This window comes from Elephas maximus, chromosome 8 (assembly GCF_024166365.1).
Source record: "Elephas maximus indicus isolate mEleMax1 chromosome 8, mEleMax1 primary haplotype, whole genome shotgun sequence".
NCBI lineage: Eukaryota > Metazoa > Chordata > Mammalia > Proboscidea > Elephantidae > Elephas > Elephas maximus.
In genome coordinates this window covers 7,475,141-7,496,917 of record NC_064826.1, presented here as the reverse complement: position 1 = coordinate 7,496,917, position 21,777 = coordinate 7,475,141, and the positions used below count along the sequence as shown (strand labels likewise).

The 21,777-nt window shown below is 46.5% G+C and overlaps 2 gene segments (V, D, J or C); both read left to right on the top strand.

Moving 5' to 3' along the window:
- The first annotated feature begins 250 nt into the window (after positions 1-250).
- On the top strand, positions 251-785 carry LOC126082154 (T cell receptor beta variable 6-5-like). The segment is given in 2 exon segments: positions 251-341; positions 442-785. Coding segments are annotated over 2 exon segments (387 nt in total).
- Positions 786-5,596: 4,811 nt separating this feature from the next.
- Positions 5,597-6,119, top strand: LOC126082153 (T cell receptor beta variable 6-5-like). The segment is given in 2 exon segments: positions 5,597-5,669; positions 5,779-6,119. Coding segments are annotated over 2 exon segments (390 nt in total).
- The last annotated feature ends 15,658 nt before the right edge of the window (positions 6,120-21,777 follow it).

Sequence of the window (21,777 nt, the reverse complement as noted above, 5' to 3'; positions counted from 1 at the left end):
CCCAAAGATCTCCCCTGACCTCTGGACTGCAGGGATAGTTAGGTAAATAAAAGCCAGTGAGTCGAGGAGGAATTCCACAAACTGTTTTGTGGGAAGCCAGGAAAGACTCATCTCCTCATAAGATTTGTGCAAATTCAGAGGAGTGAATTTCCTCCCACTCTGAGCTGTTGGCTGCATGTTTGTTTTTGACTTTAGGTTTCAGGAAAAAGGGCGTGGCCACTGGGGCAGGCTGCTCTGGGGCCAGGCTGGGACAGGAGGGTGACATCTCAGAAGGGCCCCTCCAGAGCCGGTTCCTGCCATGCGCCTCCTGTGCACTTTGGTCCTGGCTGTCCTGGGGGCAGGTGTGTCCTGGGCAGGAGCCTCCCCTCTCCTGGGATTTCCCAATCCTGCCTCAGCTTTTCCCTGTGGCCTCGGCACCAGCTTTGGTCTCTGTCCCCACAGGGCACATGGATGCTGGCATCACCCAGACCCCGAGGCACAAGATCACAAGGACAGGAGAGAATGTGACCCTGCAATGCACCCAGTACATGAGCCACCTCTACATGTACTGGTACCGACAAGACCCGGGACTGGGCCTGCGGCTGATCCACTACTCTACCAATGTAGATGATACCAGGAAAGGTGACATCCCAGATGGGTACAGTGTCTCCAGGTCAAGCACGGAGCACTTCCCCCTCACGCTGGGGTCGGCTGCCCCCTCACAGACAGCTGTGTACTTCTGCGCCAGCAGTTACTCCACAGTGCTGCAGGGCCACCTCAACCCCGCACAAAAACGGCAGATATAGAGGCTGAGGTTGCCCTGTGCTCACGAGCTCCAGTCCCGGGAAGGCTGCCTCCAGAAGCCCTGGCCGCCACGGGGGCTTCAAGCATGCAGGGTCCTCCAGAAAGCCCCAACCTGACCGGAGGTCACCTCATGCCCTTGTCTACAGGTTCTCTCTGCTGCAGGAAAGGAAATGTATCTTCAGGTAAGCTGCAGGGAGCCACCCTCGAGAACCCCAGAGCCAGCACGCTCTCGCCTCTCCTCCCTGCACGCCCTAGTTCACAGTCAGCCTCCACTCACACCCTTCTGCCCTTCTTCTCAGGCCACTGCCCCGCAAGGCCCTGACCATCCGCAGGTCCATCAGTTCAATGTGCTTCCAGAATAAGGCTGGGCAATCACCAAGGTGCCACCTTGTCTGATGGCATTCCACCCAGTGAGGCTGGTAAAAGGAGAAGCCAAAGAGAAGGATAGCTACAAGTCAGACCTAGATGCCATTCATTGGTATCTCAAATTCCTGGTGCAGTGATTAAGGGCTTGGCTGCTAACCAAAAGATACCAAAACCAAACCAAACCCACTGCCATTGAGTCGATTCCGACTCATAGTGACCATATAGCACAGAGTAGAACTGTTCCACAGAGTTTCCAAGAAGCGCCTGGTGGATTCGAACTGCCGATCTTTTGGTTAGCAGCCATAGCACTTAACCATTGTGCCACCGGGGTTTCCAACCAAACCACAGGCAGTTCAAATCTACCAGCCACTCCTTGGAAACCCTACAGGGCAGTTCTATTCTGTTCTACAGGGTTGCTATGAGTTAGAATCAACTCAGTGACAATGGGTTTGGTTTTGGTTTATTGGCACGTCGAGATAGGAACATCGGCGGTGAGTAAGAAGAGGCCCAGAGAAGTCCTGGAGCTCTGGTGGGGCCCCTGGAAGAGCTCACGGCAGTCCACGAACATGCTAAACCATCTTCTAGGCACATTTTTAATTTGTAAGAGTTGGTTTCTACAACGTGGGGACTGAGGGGACAGTGACGTCACCTGCCTTGTGAGGAGAGGCACGTCCCCCTCCTCTGCTCATGCACACAAAGACCCTGACTCAGCAAACCCCCCAGTCCTGCCCGACCCACCATGGGCTCCAGGCTTCTCTGCTGGGCAGCCCTCTGCCTTCTGGAGGCAGGTGAGTCCCTGGACGCCGAGTGCTCCGTAGTGGAGTCCCGTGATGGTTTGGCTCATTTCCTTCTTTCCTTTGTCAAATTCTGTCTCTTCCCCGCAAAGCACAGAGAAGCTGGAGTTGTCCAGACCTGCAGACGTAAGGTTTCAGGGGCCAGACAGGCCATGGCTCTGTGGTGTGATCCTCTTTCTGGCCACAATGCCCTTTACTGGTACCGACAGAGGCCAGGCCAGGGTCCGGAGCTTCTGGTTCACTTTGAGGATGAGGCTGCCCTCAGTGATTCACAGTTGCCTGGGAATCAATTTTCTGCAGAGGCCCAGAGGAGCAGACTCCAGCCTCAGGATTCAGGCTGCGGAGTCAGGGGACTCAGCTGTGTACCTCCGTGCCAGCAGCTTTGCCACAGCATGCCAGGGCCACACGCTTCCTGTGCACAAAGCGTGTGCTTCTCTCTGCTCAGCGCACAGCAGCGAGACACTGAGACAGTACCTTGCTCCTCGTATCTCAAGAAAAGAAGTGGCTTTGTGGACACATGCTTCCACTCATGTAAAGAGAGGGCACGTATTATTTCTTGAGACACATGGGCTACAAATGTTGTTCGGGGTCACCAGGGCGGGATTAAGGCATGTGAGGACCCTAAACACTGATAATCTGTGGTGCCCCTCTTCGGTTTACCCCAGCATTCTAACGGGATATGAATGTGCACTTATATCCAATCAGTCTGAAATGAAAAGGGAAATATAGTTGTTACTATATATGAAATTTATAAAACGTACATTTTATTTTTTTATGGAATTGTTCAACTCTTGTATCTAGGGGTACATACATAAAAAAAAATAGCACCGCTTCTCAACCAACAAGTTTGTTTTGCGAGTCATAACAATAACAATCTATTTCTCAAAAGAAAGTCAGTCTGAAGGGGAACGGAAAATAAAATACACTTATATAATTTTTATTATCTAAATATTCATTTGATGTATTTCCTCGATGAATCGCTCAATTTCCTTACATAGAGATACACAAATATTCTGATAAAATATAAGCGTAACATTCTCATAAATGCTCTTTGTTGCTTTCTTGGAAGACAAATTTAGAAACACATTCCTTATTGCAAAACACAAACATATTTTGCACAGTAAATAAATACTGAATGTTGGGTCCTCTTAATGTACCTAATACTTCATTTGTTAGCATTTATAGAGTAATGTCAAGCACTGTGTCCTACACAACAGACAATAAGATACGAAACTCACTGGATACACTAAATTCAAACTTTTCGAGTTAGATAAATATTAATATTTCCAGTACTTCTTAGGCTTTTGCTCTGTTAGTATCATATTAAATTATTAACCGTGTTAGCATCATATTAAACGTATGCTAGCTTGCATCAGTGTGTGTATTCTAATCATATTTTAAAGTTATAAATATTATTGTTTACAAATCTTAGGACATAACTCTGTAAGTAAATGTTATACAACTGAAAAGTAACTTGATTGAATTCGCTGCAATGATTGACTTATTCAAGTTCCCTCTCTTTTGGGTATCATCTGGGACAGGAGTTCCCATGGGTTGTTTACTGGGATGTGTATGAGAGCATACCCTCGTGTTTGTGTTACGGCGCAGAGCATTGCTGGCCCTCCTGGCTGGAGCCGACGTGGATGTACAAGACAGCTCTCTCAAACTGGATCAGAGATCTGTTATCTATTAATATAATCCGTTCTTGCCCAGTAACTGCACATGTTGGATCCAGTTGCATATTGGGTGAATGCGGCAAGAGTTCGACTTGACAGCCCACTCCCACCTTTTGTTTACTTGAAAGAAATAGTATACCCCCCCAAGAGACCGGCCGAGATAAGGAGTTTCAATTACACAGGAGAGGACCATAGAAGACAGATGTCAGTGAAGGTGTTGAAGTGGTAGGGGCCTTATATCTTAAACTACCTTGCTCCTGGGTCCCCTCATGACCCTGCACAAGCTTTGTTTCCGGCTGCCACATTCTGATGCACGGGAGCTGGTCTCAGTTTCGTTTTGTGCCCTGCCAGTCCCCTTCTGTTACAGCACTTGCTTTTCCTTGTCCTGTCTGCTTGGCATCTATGGGACTTTGCTTTGGACAACTGGTGCCCCTGTTTTGTTGATGCCCTAAGCATGTTTTTAACTTGCTTATTGGGTAATCTGTCCCTGAAGGTCACTGTGACTCAGAGAATTAAATCCCATCTCAACACCTCCAGATCCAGAATCAGCCCTCAGAGTAGTGATGGTGGTTGTCCTAGAAAACCGTGGGGTCACGACACACGTGCAACGAACTTTAAGCATCCTGACCTTGGGTCACAGCGCATAACCAGCAGCCTTCTTTCCCTGTAGTTGTTCACGTCGTCCACAGGACTTGAGTTGAAATCCTTGCTAACACCTTCACATTGGAAGTTCTCTGCCACAAAGTATCAGACCACAGCTTGTGTTTGGAAATAATTTTTCTTGCTTTTGTGGAGACAGTTTAATAATGAGCCATTAATGACAGCTGTGATAATTTTAACTATATTATTCAGTTCTTTGCCAACATCAAAAAAAAAAAAAAAAGCACACAAATGGTATTCTGTCAACCGGTCTCAAATCATAGCTCAAAATGAATTCTACTTGCTTCAAAGGGGTCTTGCTTTTCAGTGTAACCAACACAGCTCAGCACCATCTCCAGGCTTGGGCCAGCCAGTCCAGGGCTGTTGAGGACATTTCTAGCTGACTGCCTTTGTGCATTAAAATGGTACCTTGGTGCACTAAAATGGTCCTTAGTAAGAAGTCCTGAAGCAGTCTCATCCCCTGACACCTTGTTTCCAGGCCCACTTCCTCTAGTCTAACTGCTGCCTGGTTTCCATAAGACGACACTGGAAATCTGTCAGAAGCACTGGCTGGGATTCCTTGGAAGCAGTTCACTGGGAAACCCCTGAAGATGCCTTGTCCCTGAGCCCTGCCTGGCAGCACTTCCCTCCTTATCCAACCTAGACTGCAAGCCATAATTCATGTGAGCTCACCCACTGCGGAGCTCAACTCTGTTGCCCATGTTGTTGTTTTTAGCTGTAGTTGAGTTGACCTCCAACTCGTGGTGACCTGTACACAATAGAACAAAACACTGCCTGGTCCCGCACCAGCCCTGTGATCAGTCATGGACGGGACTATTGTGATCCAGAGGGCTTTAATCGGCTGATTTATTGGAAGGAGGTTATCACAACTTTCTTCCTAGCCCGTCTTAGTCTGGAAGCTCTACTGAAATCTATTTGGCTTCCCAGCAACACACAAGCCCCCACTGATGGATGGGTGGGGTTGCACATGAGGTGCCTCGGCAGGGACCACTGTAAAGATCTTCCCCAGGCTACAGAAATATTGGGGAAAATAAAAAACAGTATTTTAATAAGTAATTGGTTCATCATGGGAATAAAATGTGCATAGAGAAAGAGAACACCTTCCCAAAAGGCAGGGACAGGGCCGTATGATAACAAACTTCTTTACAAACAGAGCTACAAATGTTCCCATTCAGACCTGTCCAGCTGTACATCTGTGATTGACTTGTTCCTGTGGGCAGGGCATGGCTGCTCAGCTCCATGGGCCACGCAACTGTGGGGAAAGTGATGTCACTGAGTGTCTCCACCAAGGCTCCACTTCCTACCACTGAGCCGGGAGACACAGATTCTCTCCGCAGTGCAATGTGCCCCAGGCTCCTCTTCCCTGCGGCCCTCTGTGTCCTGTGGGCAGGTGAGTCCTGGTCCCAGGTGCGTCTCCTTCCTTGGGCCTCCCGTGGACTCCATACAAGCCCTTCTCCTGGGACCACAGCATCGGGCTCTGCTGCTCTCTGTCCCCACAGGGCACACAGATGCTGGCGTTACCCAGACCCCGAGGCACGAAATCACAAGGACAGGGGGGAAGGTGACCCTGCAATGCTTCCAAGACTTGAACCACAACTACATGCTCTGGTACCGACAAGACTCGGGACTGGGGCTGCGGCTGATCTACTCCTCTGTCGGTGCTGGTGTCACTGACAAAGGCGATATCCCTGATGGGTACAATGTCTCCAGACCACAAAAGGAGCACTTCCTTCTCACACTGGGATCGGCTGCCCCCTCACAGACAGCTGTGTACTTCTGCGCCAGCAGTCTCTCCACAGTGCTGCAAGGCCACCCCAGCCCCTCACAAAAAGGCAGTTAGAGGGTCTGAGGTGCCTTGTGCTCACAAGCCCTGGCCCCGGGAAGGCCACCTCCAGAAGCTCTTGACAGCACAGTGGTCTCCAGAGACTCAACAAGGGCATTTTCAACTGTCTGTTTTTGTGCGTTAAATTAGTTCCTAGTGCATTAAAATATTCCTTAGTAAGAGCTTCTGATGATGACTAAGGTGCACCTGACCCAAGCCATGGTCTTTTACACCGCCTCATGCATGCAAACGTGGATAAAGAAAAAGGAAGACAGAAGAAGAATTGATGATTCGAATTGTGGTGTTGGTGAAAAATACTGAATATACTCTGGGCTGCCAGAAGGTGGAACAAATCTGTCTTAGAGGAAATACAATCACAATGCACCTTAGAAGTGAGGATGATGAGACTTTAACTCACCTACTTTGGACATGTCATTAGGAAAGACCAATTGCTGGAAAAGGACGTCATGTTTGGCAAAGTAGTGTCAGCAAAAATGAGAGAAACCGTTAATGTGATGGACTGACATGATAGCCACAAAAAGGGACTCAAACATATCAACGATCATGAAGATGGTGCAGGACTGGGCAACATTTCATTCCGTTATACCTAAGGTCGCCATGAGTCAGAGCCAACTCCGTTGCAACTAACAGTAAGAACAAAGAACTAATTGATTCCCCTGATCCAGTCACCACCTCTGATAATACACTTTGTCTCCACATCATCTACTCCTAACTCCTGCCTGGATTCTCCAAGGCAACACTAGACATCGCCTGGAAGCGTTGGTTACAATTACTGGGAAGCAGTTGACTGGGAATCCCCTGAAGGCATTGTCACTGTCCCTCAGCCCTGCCTGGCCTCACTTCCCTCCTTATCCAACCTAGACTGCAAGCTATCATTTATGTGAGCTCACCCATTATGTGAACTCAACTCCTATGCCCATGAAGACACACCCTTCTCAATCCTTGATGAGCACAACCATTCATCCTCTTTTTTGGCAGAATTTTTATTGAGTTTCTTTGGAAATAAGTTATGTTATTATTTATAATTAGTTCCCTGGTGACGTTTTCCAAGGTTACACTTTATTTCTTTGAGCACAGTTGTTTTCAAGTCTGCCTGATAATTCTAACACCTAGAATCATTGTGGGGTTGTTTGTGTTGATTTTCTTTTCCTGCTGCTTCTCAGACATGGTATTTGAATTTTTCTTTATGAGCCTGATTGTCTGTGACTTGGTGCAAGACACTCTATCTGCAGAAGTGATTTTTGGACTAGGATGGAGGCATCTTTCTTCAGAGAGGATTTTCTATTGGTTCTGCCAAGTGTCTGGAGAGGGTGGGTGGTATAAACAATCTGGGGCTACCTCAGTCTGAATTCAAGGTTTGAGATGTCATGGATCACCTAGAGAACAGGTCCACCTCTGGCTCATGAGGATTCCCAGGTTCAATTCCTGGCCAATGCACCTCATATGCAGCTACCACCAGTCAGTCAGTGGAGGCTTTCGTATTGCCATGATGCTGAACAGGTTTCAGCAGAGCTTCCAGACTAAGATGAACTGGGAAGAAAGGCCGGGCAATCTACTTCTGAAAATCAGCCAATAAAAACCCTGTGGGTCGCAATGGTTTGATCAACAACCCATCATGGGGATGGAGCAGGACTGGGTAGCACTTCATTCTATCTTGCATGGGGTCATCATGGGTTACAGCCTGTCTCAATGGCAGCTAACAACTATGTAGCCCTTAGGAGACCCAGCGTATGTTGAGGGCCCTTTGTTAGCACCCACATTTGGTGCATTCTGACTCTTACATCCCTGCCTCTGAGTCAGCTTCCTGAGTGCCAAGTAGGCTTGCCAAATGCTCCAGGGCAAAGAGGCTGCTGTGCTCACCTCCCTAGGCTCTTTCCTTCCCCAGATTCCAGCCTAAGAATTCCTCGGTACATTGTCAGGCTTTGCTTAGCTGAAGTTTTGTTGCTATTATTTTACCCAGCTCTTTACTTACCAACAGAAGGGTTGATTTGAGTGACCTTGTTTGTAATGATTGGCTTTGAGGTCAAAAGAATTTGATTTGGAATTTTAATTCCTTTGGATTTTAATTTAAGAGTCAATGATATTTGATCTAAATGGCACAGAGATACTGTGCTTGAACTTTAATTTCACTGAAAGAATTTTTTTAAACTTAAAAGAGCTTTATAATCTAATTGGGACATCTATCTATTCACATTTGGCATGTTATTACTGGTGTGGTGTCATGTTGTCATGTACTTTTCTTACATAACCTCTGACCATCAGACCATGTGAGAAGGTAGGCAGTGGAATAGAGAAGGAATGTTTAGACTTGGTTAGAGAGAGTAGAAGGGGGTCAGGGTTAACTAAACCCCTGCACATCTGTGGCACATCTGTGCTATGTTTTATGACTACACCTGAGGAGCCCACCCATCCCCTGTTACCCTGAGTCAATTCTGACTCATGCTGACCCCATAGGACAGAGTAGTGTAACTATATGTTTCCAAGGCTGTAATCTTTACAGAAACAGACAGCTAATTTCTTGCTCCTGTGTTGCTGCTGGTGGGTTTGAACCTCCAACTTTTTGGTTAGCAGCTGAGCACTTAACCACTGTGCCACCAGGGCTCCTTACTCTAGATGCAGTGGGTGGAATTGGGGGCAGTAACTGACATCTGCCTCCTCATTCCCACTTCATGGCAGTTCCCTGGGACAAGGCTTAATTCCACACTCCCCATTTGGGAGGGGACTCCCCTAAAGTAATGCTCCCGTCCCAATTGTTCTATTCCTTGATGCGCCTTCTCTGTAAGAGGGAAACAGATTACCTGGTTGATGAGTTTACTCTCTTCATCTTCTCTCCTTCTTCCTGGGTACCTAGAGAGGAGGTAGGATCTCTGGCTTCCTCCACTCCCCGGTGAGATTGGCAGAAGCGTCTTATCCACACAGGGGTGGCTGCAATTTGGAGAGGAGAGGGGCTGGGCTACACTCTGATTGAGCATAGAGTTAGCTAGCCCTTTTGGCTTCGTATATGAGCCCTGTCCATCAACATCACAGCTGACACTATCACCTCCACCTGTCTGACTGCACTGTAACTCTCAAGGGGCTCCATCTTAGTTCACAATACTAACCACCCAAGCCCATTGCTGTTGAGTCAATTCTGACTCATAGCAATCCTGTAGGACAGAGCAGAACTGCCCTATAGGTCTTCCAAGGAGCAGATGGTGGATTTGAACTGTTGACCTTTTTGGGTAGCCACAGTAGGTGCTCTTTGTTGACCCTCAAAAACCAACATCTTGATGCCCTTATCGCTCTATTCAGCCAAAAGTCCAGAATACCAAACATAACTAAACCCACTGCCGTCGAGTTGATGCCAACTCATAGTGACCCTATAGCAGTTCAAACCACTGACTTTTCAGTTAGCAGCTGAGTGCTTAATCACTGCACCACCAGGGGTTCTCATAAAGACCATCAAAACCCATTGCAGTCGAGTCTGACTGATACTGATCCTATAGGGTTACCAAGGCTATAAATCTTTACAGAAACAGACTGCCAAATCTTTCTCCCATGGAGCGGCTGGTGGGCTAGAATCAACAACCTTTTGTTTAGCGGCCAAGTGCTTTAAACACTGCACCACCACAGCTCATTAAAAGGCTACCACACCCCTCATATCCTAGATAGAGAATTCATTTGTGGTATTTCTGCCACTGGCCATGAGGAGACACTGTAGCCCTGTTGCTATCCAGGGCTCATGGGGAGAGCTCAGAGAGCTCCCTGAAGTAAGGGGTTAGGGGAAACCCTGGGTCTCATCCTGCCTGGATTTAGGCCTTGGCTTTCAAATGTCTGCAATGATGACTGAGAAAGAAGGTTTAGAGACCAGCCCTTTCTCCTCTATCGCTGTAGAGGTGGGCTCTGGTATCCATGAACCGGGCACTGCTCTGAGCTTGCTTACAGTGAGATGCGAAAGCTGGGGAGCTGGGCTGGGGGAGGCAGAGAAACAATGGTGCCAGGGGAACTTAGAAAGTCTGACCCTACTTCCTCTGCCTTGAGTGTAGGAGCAGAGCAGGGGGATGTGGAGTTTCCAGCCTGGGCCATATCAGACAGACCCTGGGCACAGGGAGATGAAAGTCATAGAAACCTCCAGCACAGCCTCAAGGTGGACCAGAGCAATGGAATCTTCTCCCTCAACATCACATGGTTTCCTCAGGAAGATGCTCACTCTAGTTCATCTTTGCCACAGACTCTGGACTCCTGTGTGACCTGGAAGTAGGTGCAGCCTGGGCACAGACAAGAAATGCGTACCTGGGCCTCCCTGGCACACATTTCAAGCTCTTCCCATGTGACGGAGCATCAGTCTCCCCTGCATTATTGTATCTGACTTCTGCCTCCTTCACCAATGGTCCTGTGAATAGCATTCCCTTCTACATCGGTTTCCTGTTGCCTTTGTAACAAATTACCAAAGACATGACAGCTTAAAATAACCCAGATTGATTTTCCTACAGTTCTAGAGGTCAGAGGTCCAAAATGGGTCTGACTGGGCTATAATCAAGTAATCAATGTGTTGGCAGGGCTGTGATATTTCTGGAGGCTCTAGGAGAGAATCCATTTCCTTGCCTTTTCCAGCTTCTAGAGGCTGCCTGCATTCATTCTTTGGTGGCCCCTGCTCCATCTTCAACACCAGCAATGGCCCACTGAGTCTTTCTCCCACTGCCTCACTCTAGCTCTGGTTTCTTTCACATTTAAGGTCCCTTGTGATCACATCCCTACAAATAGCGACCCTATAGGTGACATGGAACTTCCCCATAGGTTTTCCAAGGAGCAGCTGGTGGATTCAACCAGCTGACCTTCTGACCTTTTTGGTCTGCAGCTATCACTCTTAACCACTGCACCACCAGGGCTATAGGGTCACTATGAGTCCAAATCTACCTCACGGCAATGAGTTTGGTTTTGGTTTTGCTGATCCCACTGGGCTCACCAGGAAAATTCAGGAATAGATTCGAAGAAGTCATGACTTGGAGCAGACAACAAATATACACTTAAAGGGGAAAAGTCACTCAACTTCAGTGAATATTGCTAACACTACTCATGTTCAAGAAGTAACAGGACAAATTAAAAAAAAAAAAAACATTTTAAACATTAAAAAATTCAGCTAAATCTTTCTTAAGGAATTAGGTAATGACAGAGCAAAGTGATTATACTTGTATAATTGTAAAACTAAAAAGCTGTAATTGAAATTCTATGTAAAGCATGGAACCATCAAGATTTGGGAAAACCAAGTGTGTTGATGAAAAATTGGTGACTTATATTGCTCTCTCCTATAGGGTTGCTATGAGTCGGAATCGACTCGATGGCACGGGGTTTGGTTTGGTTTTTTTATACCCTTACAAGGAATTTTTCTAATGGAAATAGTATATATTCAAATTTGGGGCACCACCAGGCATTGGCAATTTATAATTGGCGAGTTGCTATGATACCATTTAATCTTGCTATTTGTCTTAGTTTCTTAATGCTAACCTAAACCTAACCTAACCCATTGCTGCCGAATCAATTCTGACTTGTAGCAACCCTATAGACAGAGTAGAACACCTCCATAGAGTTTCCAAGGAGCCCCTGGTGGATTTGAACTGCCAGCCTGTTGGTTAGCAGCCATATCTCTTAACCACTACACTGCCAGGGTTTCCAAAACCTAACCAAATGCCATCGAGTCTATTTCAAATCATAGCAACCCTACAGGACAGAGTAGAACTGCCCCATGTTTTCCAAGGAGCACCTGGTGAATCTGAAAAGCAGACCTTTTTGGTTAGCAGCTATAGCTCTTAACCACTATGCCACTGCTGTCACAGAATTACCACAAGTAGGTGGCTTTAATGAACAGAAATTTATTTTGTCATAGTTAAGGAGTCTCTAGAGGTCCAAATTGAAGTCACTAGCTCTCAGGGAAGGCTATGTCTGTCAGCTCTGGGGGAAAATCCTTGCCTAAACTTCTCTAGCTAGCCAACCTAGGAGTTCCAGGGCTTGCGGACCATTCTTTCCCAGTCATCTTCAGAGAGTATTATTCTTCCGCCTGTGTCTGTCTTCTTCTCTGTCTAATCTGCTCTTTTTTTAATCTCAAAAGCAGTTGGTTTAAAATATACCCTACACTGATCTGGCTTCATTAGGATAACAAAGAAAGCCCTATTCCCATATGAGATTACATCTACAGGTATAGGGGTTTGGATTTACAACACATATTTGGGGGGACACAATTCAACCCTTAACACTGTTGAACCTCTGCGGTGTCACAATGGGCAAGACAGCAGCACAGACTGGGGGGACAGGAGAATAGAAAGCTAGTTCTCAGGTGTCAGCTAGTGTGGCCTCAGGGGTAATTTAATTGATCTACTCTTGTAAACCATTTCATGGTCTCTGGGACCTGACCTGATTGCCCAGTGGTGGTCCCACGAGCAGATCCAAAGGAACAGCAGTTGGTATTGAGGAAGAGGCCTCAGAAATGCCCCAAAAGGCTGCTCATCTCTTGCTGTTCCCAGGCATAATGGTTGGGTCTGAGGTGTTAAGAAAACCCCAATCCTGAGAATCTTAGAGGAAAACATTTGTTCTCAACTCCCTCTTGGGGAGGAGGGAGGTTGTCCAGAACAATGTCTGGCCCACCTCCTTCCCCTCACTCTCCCACAAGTAGAAGAAGGGGATCATTTGATTAGTGACTTTGAAAGGACCTGGCATGCTCAGTTCCAGCCTCCTGCTTCCATTTTTGTACTTGTCTCCCTGTGGGACTGATGTTTTCTCTTCTCCTGCCTCTGATTATAGGGAAGTTAGTGAGAGGACCCTTTACTCAGTGGGGATGCCTGGATGCTTGGGAGGGCTGGTCAGGGATGGATAGATCCAAGTCAGGAGTGTGCCTGTCTGATGCCCTGTTTAGCTCCAGCTTGAGCCCCAGCTTTACCGGCACTAAAGCTGACATTCTGACTTCAGTACCCCTCTCTCAGGTGTTCAGTCTTAGAAAGAGGGTCATTATTTTTGAATGTCTTAAACACCAACTGTAACTCTCCCTTGCGCCTAAAACAATGTAACACAGCATGGTTCAAGTTCACTTTGGAGCTTGACCAAAGTTGGCTCATTTCTGGTAGCTCTGCCCCACTGGCCACTAGGAGGCGCTGCGGGCTGGGCAATGGCTCCATGGGGGCTCTGAGAGAACTGCCTGGTATTGGGGCCTCAGGAAAAGCTCAGGCTTGGTCTCTGAATCCTGAGGTCCATTTGCAGACACCAGCCCAGTGTTGGAGAGGGGAGGGGAGGCCTTAAGGCTTCTCTCATTGTTGTGCAAAAGGCTTCAGACCAGTGGTGAGCACGGAATTACAGGGAAGCTTTGGATTGGTGTCATGCAAAGGATTTGCAGATATGCACAACACTAGCATCTCCACCATTAGGAAAGTCTCACTGTTAGAACTCGGAAGCTACAGGTCCTAGGCTCCCCTGTCTTCTCACAGGCTCCCAGATGTGGGGAGTTGGAGCAATGTCACTCTGTGCCAACAGCAAAGGCAGGAAGTGTATGTCTGTCTTCTCTGCAAACAGAGGTCTTGTTATTTATGCACAGCCCATTCTCCAGTTTTGTCGCCTCACCACCAGAAGTAGTTGATCTGTGAGTACTGGCTGCTTGACTAGTGAGAGAACACCAGGTGTTAGTCCTTGAAGAGCCTTGCTAGAAGTTAGAGGAAGATGAGCGTTAGCTGGTAGGCACGTTCATGTGGATCCCTGGAGAGTGTTCAAATCCCCTCCAACACCACAGAGCTCACACCAGAGCCTGAAAGATTTCTGCCATGTTGAGCCTCACCGTGGAGAAGCCAGGTGGGACCCCCTACAGGGTGGAAATAATAAACTTACAGGAGGTGCTGCTCTGTGGGCTGAAGACACCAGGCTCAGCCTTCACCAGAGAAATTCTTCACAGTCCTCTCTCTTTTCAGGGCGTCAATAGGCCCCTTAGTCACAAACACTGTGGCCAAGTTGAAATGCTCCAAGAGGGATTCTGGGACAAAGCCCCAAATAAGAGACGGGTTATTTTGATTTTGTGTGTCCAACAGATAGGAAAGACAGTGAGAAGAATAATGAAGGTCTTGAGATTAAAACCGTAATTTACTTATATCTAGATTTTGAGGTCCTGAAGGCCCAGCCCAGTGGAATTTCCAGTAGGCTTCTGCTCTGTGACACATCAGAAAATGCAGATGCTCCATGTCATGTGTGGTCCCTGAAACACTGGGGCTCTGACAGGCAACACCTGATGGATGGGATTGTGTGGCATCTTTAAGTGAGCCGCCTGCACACGGGTATAGGTATAATTCATTTCTGTCACTCCTGCAGGCACCCCCACAAAGGGTGATGTTCTTCTTGGGGATGAGGTCCCATCGTGGCATCAGAGACTGCAACATCACTGCCCTCTGCCCTCCACCACGTGGAGACAGGAAGGCCTAGGCTCCTCACCAACCTCCTTCATGCCCACAATTAGGGAAAGCCTCCTCCTGCCTGTCCCTGCCATGGCCACCAGGCTCCTCTGCTGGGTTGACAGTGTCTCCTGAGGGCAGGTGTGATCCCAGAAATAAGGAATCTGCCTTTTCGACATTCCCAGTAACGATGACAATTATTTGCCTTACGATGTTCTCTAATTCTGTCTTCTTCTGCAGAGCACAAGCTGGAGTGACTCAGACACCCAGGTACATGGTAGCAGAGATGGGACATGGGGTCACCCCAAGATGTGAGCCCATTTCTGGACACCATGCCCTTTTCTGGTACAGACAGACGTTGGCGTGGGGACTGGAGCTTCTGATTTATTTCCACAGCCAGGCTGTTATAGAGCAGGCAGAGATGCTCAAGGACCAGTTCTCTGGTGAGATGCCTGATGGATCATCCTCTACCCTGAGGATCCAACACGTGGAGCTGGCGGACTTGGCCTTGTACCTCTGTGGCAATAGCTCAGCCACAGCTCTGCAGAGTCATTCCCTCCTTGGGCAGAAACCCTTGTACTTCCTTTCGCCCCCTCATAGCATACACAGGTGACACCTGCTATGGAGAAAGGAAAAGGCAGGCTAAGGTAAAGCAGCCCTGGAGTGCCTGAGTAGGAAGCTTTGGAACTGTAGCTAAGTTGTTCAGAGTTGGCCCGATGAGAAGATGATCTTTGAACAAAGACTTGTAGGAGATGAAGGAGAGATACATGCAACCACCTTGGGGAAGAACAGTGCAGGCCAAGGGCCTAAGGAATATTCAAGGGACAACAAGGAGTCTAGGATGACAAGAAACCAAGGAAGAGAGCGGTGGGGGATTATGTCAGCAAAGTGATGGGCCAGGGATGGACCATGTAAGACATCCAAGGCCTTAAGAGCTTTGCTTTCTTATTCTAAATAAAATTGGGAGTGAGTAGAGGGCCTGGAGCCAATGAGCAGCACGCTCTGACATGATCTAGAAGCTCTCACTTTGCCAGCTAGTTAGGAAGTGAGGTGAAAGCAGAGAGACGAGGTAGGTATCTACTGTAGTAATCCAGGCCAAAGGCGGTGGTGGTCTGGTCCAGAGTATTAGCAATGGAGGTGATGAAAGTGAATGGATTCTGAGTACATGTTGATGATATAGCCTGTTGCATATCCCAGTGGATTGTTGATAGCGAGAAACAGACGATCAGGAGTCGAGGATATTCTACGGGTTTTAACCCAATCAATCAACAAGCTGCAACTGGAGCACAGTGGAGGATAATTTTTCACTTTCTGAGCAGGCTGAGTATTAGAGTAATGGCGACAAAAACTTGATTGGAGTGAGTTTAAGAGCAACTAGGAACATAGACTTTTGACATAACAAATGTTGATAATAAGAAATGACAAGAATAGCAAGCAGAGCCACTTTGAAGTTGAAATTTCCATCTTTTGGGATGTGACATGTGAGAGAAAGACGGGCTAGGTGGGGCTGAGTAGGATCCATGCATCAGACCTAAGACTATGTGAGTGCTGACTTCTCTCTCAACACATATGCAGTTAACACCTATTTAAACACACAAGCAGGAAAATTTTTATTGATTTTGGTTCTTCTCCGTCACTCATCAAGCTCAACTGCCCCAGAGAACCCTTGCTCTCTTCTGCTCCTACTTCCCTAGAGGAAGCCACCGAGGCTGTGGATGTTGGCAAGCACAGTGATGTCACTATAGGGCCACACCTCACAAGGCCAAGGGGAGACAGATGTCCTTCCTCCTTCTGCTCAGAATTAGCTGCTCCCTCATCTAGAGATGTTCTAGCTGTTACCTTGGCCATGCCCTTGGCTCCAGGCTCCTCCTTCTTTGTCTCTTGGGAGCCAGTGAGTCCTCCGGAATTTGAGCCCCTCCACCCTGCCCTTTCCCAGTCATCACTCCTGCACACTTTGTCTTAAACTCTGTGTTTTTGTCTCCTCCACAGGGCATGTGGTGGCTGGGTCACCCAGGTTCCCAGGCATAGGGTCACTCTGAAATGTGACTCAAATCATAGACATGATGCTCATGTCTGGTACCAGCATGCTGAGGGGCAAGGAATAGACTTTCTGGTTTACTTTCTGAGGGCAGACGCACAGGACGACTCGGGGGCCCAGCACCCGTTCTCAGTGGAGAGGAACACAGTCCACTCTACAGATCCAGCCTAGGAGCTGGGAACTGGAGTGCATTTCTGTGCCACCAGATATCCTTCCTGGGCAAAACTATCCCCTTCTCCCCTTTCCTTTCAGCTCAGAGCAGCCTGAACTGGAGATTTTCCCTGTTTCTCCTCCTCAAGGAAGTGGAGAGGAGAACCAGGATTGACTCTTGAAGTATGAGAGTATCTCAAGAAAATTCGGATAGGATGTTTGTGACTTGGGAGCTTTCCAAAGTACCTTACAAGAGCTCAAACTGTGTTCTTCTATTTTCTAAGTGTGCATGTTATTTGGAGCCCTGGCAGTGCAATGGTTAAGAGCTATGGCTGCTAACCAAAAGGTCACCAGTTCTGATCCACCAGCTTCTCCATGGAAACCGTATGGGGAAGTTCTACTATGTCGCATGACCCTGCTGGCATCTGAATATCGGTGGCATAGCTTCCACCATCACAGCAACACACCAGCCCCCAGAGTATGACAAACTGACAGACACGTGGGGAGGACAGGTTTCAGCTGAGCTTCCAAACTAAGACAGACTAGGAAGAAGGACTCGGCAGTCTACATCTGAAAAGCATTAGCCAGTGAAAATCTTATAAATAGCAGTGGAACATTGTCTGATACAGTGCTGGAAGATGAGCCCCCCAGGTTGGAAGGCACTGAAAAGATGACTGAGGAAGAGCTGCCTCCTTAAAGTAGAGTCAACCTTAATGATGTGGATGGAATAAACCTTTCGGGACCTTTATTTGCTGATGTGGCATGACTCAAAATAAGAAGAAACAGCTCCAAAACATCCATTAATAATCGGAACCTGGAATGTACAAAGCATGAATCTAGGAAAACTGGAAATCGTCAAAAATGAAATGGAACACATAAACATTGATATCCTGGGCATTAGTGAGCTGAAATGCACTGGTATTGGCCATTTTGAATTGGACAATCATATAGTCTACTATGCTGTGATTGACAACTCGAAGAAGAATGGTGTTGCATTCATCGTCAAAAAGAACCTTTCAAGATCTATCCTGAAGTACAACGCTGTCAGTGATAGGATAATATCCATATGCCTATAAGGAAGACCAGTTAATACAACTATTATTCAAATTTATGCACCAACCACTAGGGTCAAAGATGAAGAAATACAATATTTTTATCAGCTGATGCAGTCTAAAACTGATCGAACATGCAATCAAGATGCATTGATAATTACCGGTGATTGGAATGGGAAAGTTGGAAACAAAGAAAAAGGATCTGTAGTTGGAAAATATGGCCGTGGTGATAGAAACAATGCTGGAAGTCGAATGATAGCATTTTGCAAGACTAATGACTTCTTCATTGCAAATACCTCCTTTCACCAACATGAACGGCGACTATACACATGGACCTCGCCAGATGGAACACACAGGAATCAAATTCACTACATCTGTGGGAAGAGATGATGGAAAAGCTCAATATCATCAGTCAGAACAAGGCCAGGGGCTGACTGTGGAACAGACCATCAATTGCTCATATGCAAGTTCAAGCTGAAACAGAAGAAAATCAGGGCAAGCCCACGAGAGCCAAAATATGACCTTGAGTATATGCCACCTGAATTAAGAGACCATCTGAAGAATAGTTATGATGCATTGAACACTAGTGACCGCAGACCAGACGAGTTGTGGAATGACATCAAGGACATCATCCATGAAGAAAGCAAGAGGTCACTGAAAAGACAGGAAAGAAAGAAAAGACCAAAATGGATGTCAGAAGAGACTCTGAAACTTGCTCTTGAGCATCGAGCAGCTAAAGCAAAATGAAGAATTGATGAAGTAAAAGAACTGAACAGAAAATTTCAAAGGGCCTCTCGAGAAGACAAAGTAAAGTATTATAATGACATGTGCAAAGAGCTGGAGATAGAAAACCAAAAGGGAAGAACATGCTCGGCATTTCTCAAGCTGAAAGAACTGAAGAACAAATTCAAGCCTCGAGTTGCAATAGTGAAGGATTCCATGGGGAAAATATTAAACAGCACAGGAAGCATCAAAAGAAGATGGACAGAATACACAGAGTCATTATATCAAAAAGAATCAGTCGATATTCAATCGTTTCAAGAAGTGGTATATGATCAGGAACCGATGGTGCTGAAGGAAGAAGTCCAAGCTGCTCTGAAGGCATTGGTGAAAAACAAGGCTCCAGGAATTGATGGAATATCAATTGAGATGTTTCAACAAACAGATGCAGTGCTGGAGGTGCTCACTCACCCATGCCAAGAAATATGGAAGACAGCTTCCTGGCCAACTGACTGGAAGAGATCCATACTTATGCCTATTCCCAAGAAAGCTGATCCAACCGAATGTGGAAATTATAGAAAAATAGCATTAATATCACACACAAGCAAAATTTTGCTGAAGATCATTCAAAAACGGCTGCAGCAGTGTATCGACAGGGAACTGCCAGAAATTCAGGCTGGTTTCAGAAGAGGACATGGAACCAGGGATATCACTGCTGATGTCAGATGGGTCCTGGCTGAAAGCAGAGAATTCCAGAAGGATGTTTACCTGTGTTTTATTGACTATGCAAAGGCATTTGACTGTGTGGATCATAACAAACTATGGATAACACTGCGAAGAATGGGAATTCCAGAACACTTAATTGTGCTCATGAGAAACCTTTACATAGATCAAGAGGGAGTTGTTCAGACAGAACAAGGGGATATTGATTGGTTTAAAGTCAGGAAAGGTGTGTGTCAGGGTTGTATTCTTTCAGCATACCTATTTAATCTGTATGCTGAACAAATAATCCGAGAAGCTGGACTATATGAAGAAGAACAGGGCATCAGGATTGGAGGAAGACTCATTAACAACCTGTGTTATGCAGATTACACAACCTTGCTTGCTGAAAGTGAAGAGGACTTGAAGCACTTACTAATGAAGATCAAAGACCACAGCCTTCAGAATCGATTACACCTCAATAAAAAGAAAACAAAAATCCTCACAACTGGACCAGTGAGCAACATCATGATAAACAGAGAAAAGATTGAAGTTGTCAAGGATTTCATTTGACTTAGATCCACAATCAACAGCCATGGAAGCAGCAGTCGAGAAATCAAAGGACACATTGCATTGGGCAAATCTGCTGCAAAGGACCTCTTCAAAGTGTTGAAGAGCAAAGAAGTCACCCTGAAGACTAAGGTGCGCCTGACCCAAGTCATGGTATTTTCAATCACATCATATACATGTGAAAGCTGGACAGTGAATAAGGAAGACCGAAGACGAGTTGACACCTTTGAATTGTGGTGTTGGCGAAGAATATTGAATATACCATGGACTGCCAAAAGGACAAACAAATCTGTCTTAGAAGAAGTGCGGCCAGAATGCTCCTTAGAGGCAAGGATGGTGAGACTGCCTCTTATATACTTTGGGCGTGTTGTCAGGAGGGATCAGTCTCTGGAGAAGGACACCATGCTTGGCAGAGTACAGGGTCAGCGGAAAAGAGGAAGACCCACAACGAGGGTCGCTATGAGTTGGAACCGACTCAATGGCACCTAACAACAACAACAACTACGTCTCGTAGGGCCGCTATGAGTTGGACTTGACTTCATGGCAACAAGTTTGGTTTTCTGGTTTTGTTGTCATTCTGGCACAAACAATATATGCTCAACTTACTAACTTAAAGGCTGATGCTTTGAACCTACCCTGGAGCTCTGCAGAAGAAAGGCCTGGAGATATGCTTCTGCAGAAATTACAGCCAAGAAAACCCTGTGGTGCAGTCCTACTCTATCACATGGAGTCTCCATGAGTTGGAATTGACTCACTAGCAATGCGTTTATTTCAGTGTGTTTATCCTGGTATAACTCAAGAAGGCCCCTTGTCTACCCTGCTGCCATAAGCTGAAATATTTGGGACTCGGACTGTAACTACCTCCTCATGTCTTTCCTATCAGTAAGATTAAGGAAGTCTCCCTGATGAAAATAAAAATGAATAAAAATTCATCCACTGCTGGTTTGAAGACTCTTGATGAGAATGACGGTGAAGTTGGTGGTTATTTTTAAGCTAAATTTGTGTAGAATATATTCATTTCCAACTACTTTTAAAAGTCTGTTTTTTTAGTGAGAGAGCCAGGTACATTATCAGATTAAAGCTAATATCCCTTTCTCCATAGGGAGACACTTTTTGGTGTAAATAGCATGGGTTGTGTATAAAATGTTAGGTGTAGTACGAACCCCCAATGTGGAGGTGTTCTAGAAATAAGCAGAAGAAAAGCTATGGTTATAGAAGGGGAGAAAAAAAAAAACATCATAGGAAGCTGATATAAAGACTGAATATCAGGGGCAGTTAGGGCAATATTCTGGTCCATTTCCCCAAACATCTGAACAGACTCAGCATGGTCACAGGAAAGGCAGGAACACCTGCAGTGAGTACTGTATAGCCAGACTTAAAGAAAGGAGAGAAGGAGCTAGAAGACTTAATCACCCCAGTCCACTAGTGAGGTGGCCTGAACACACAGGTCTGGTAGCACAGCGAGGAACTGGAAGATTTTCTAAGCCCCACTGTAGCTCATTCTAGTGCACAGGTTTCCTTTGACCAGTATAGGAAGGGAGCTTCTAGAGACTTCCCCACTGGCCACAAGGAGGCATCATGGTGCCACTGATAGCTGAGAGTGGTTGAGTATTTCTAGACACTCTCTAAAAAGTGGACAAAGACAGAGAAATCTCTGGGCTAGAATGCTGTATTAGGGTGAAGATAGTTTGCAGATGGAGTTGCTGGGTGGTGCAAAAGGTTGAAGCACTTGGCTGCTAACTGAAGGGTTGGAGGTTCGAGTCCACCCAGAGTCATCTTGGAAGAAAGGCCTGGTGATCTGCTTCCAAACATTCAGTCACTGAAAACACTATGGTGGACAGTGTACTCTACACACATGGGGTCGCCACAAGTCAAGTCAACATCACAGCACTTGTTTACTTTTTATGTATCAGCCATCCATCTGTGATGTGGGTGTAAGATGCAAAAGCACTCTCTCAGCAGGTTTGCAAAACTGTGCATGTGTAGAGGGACCTCTGAGCCACCCTACACCAAAAAAAAAACTGCTG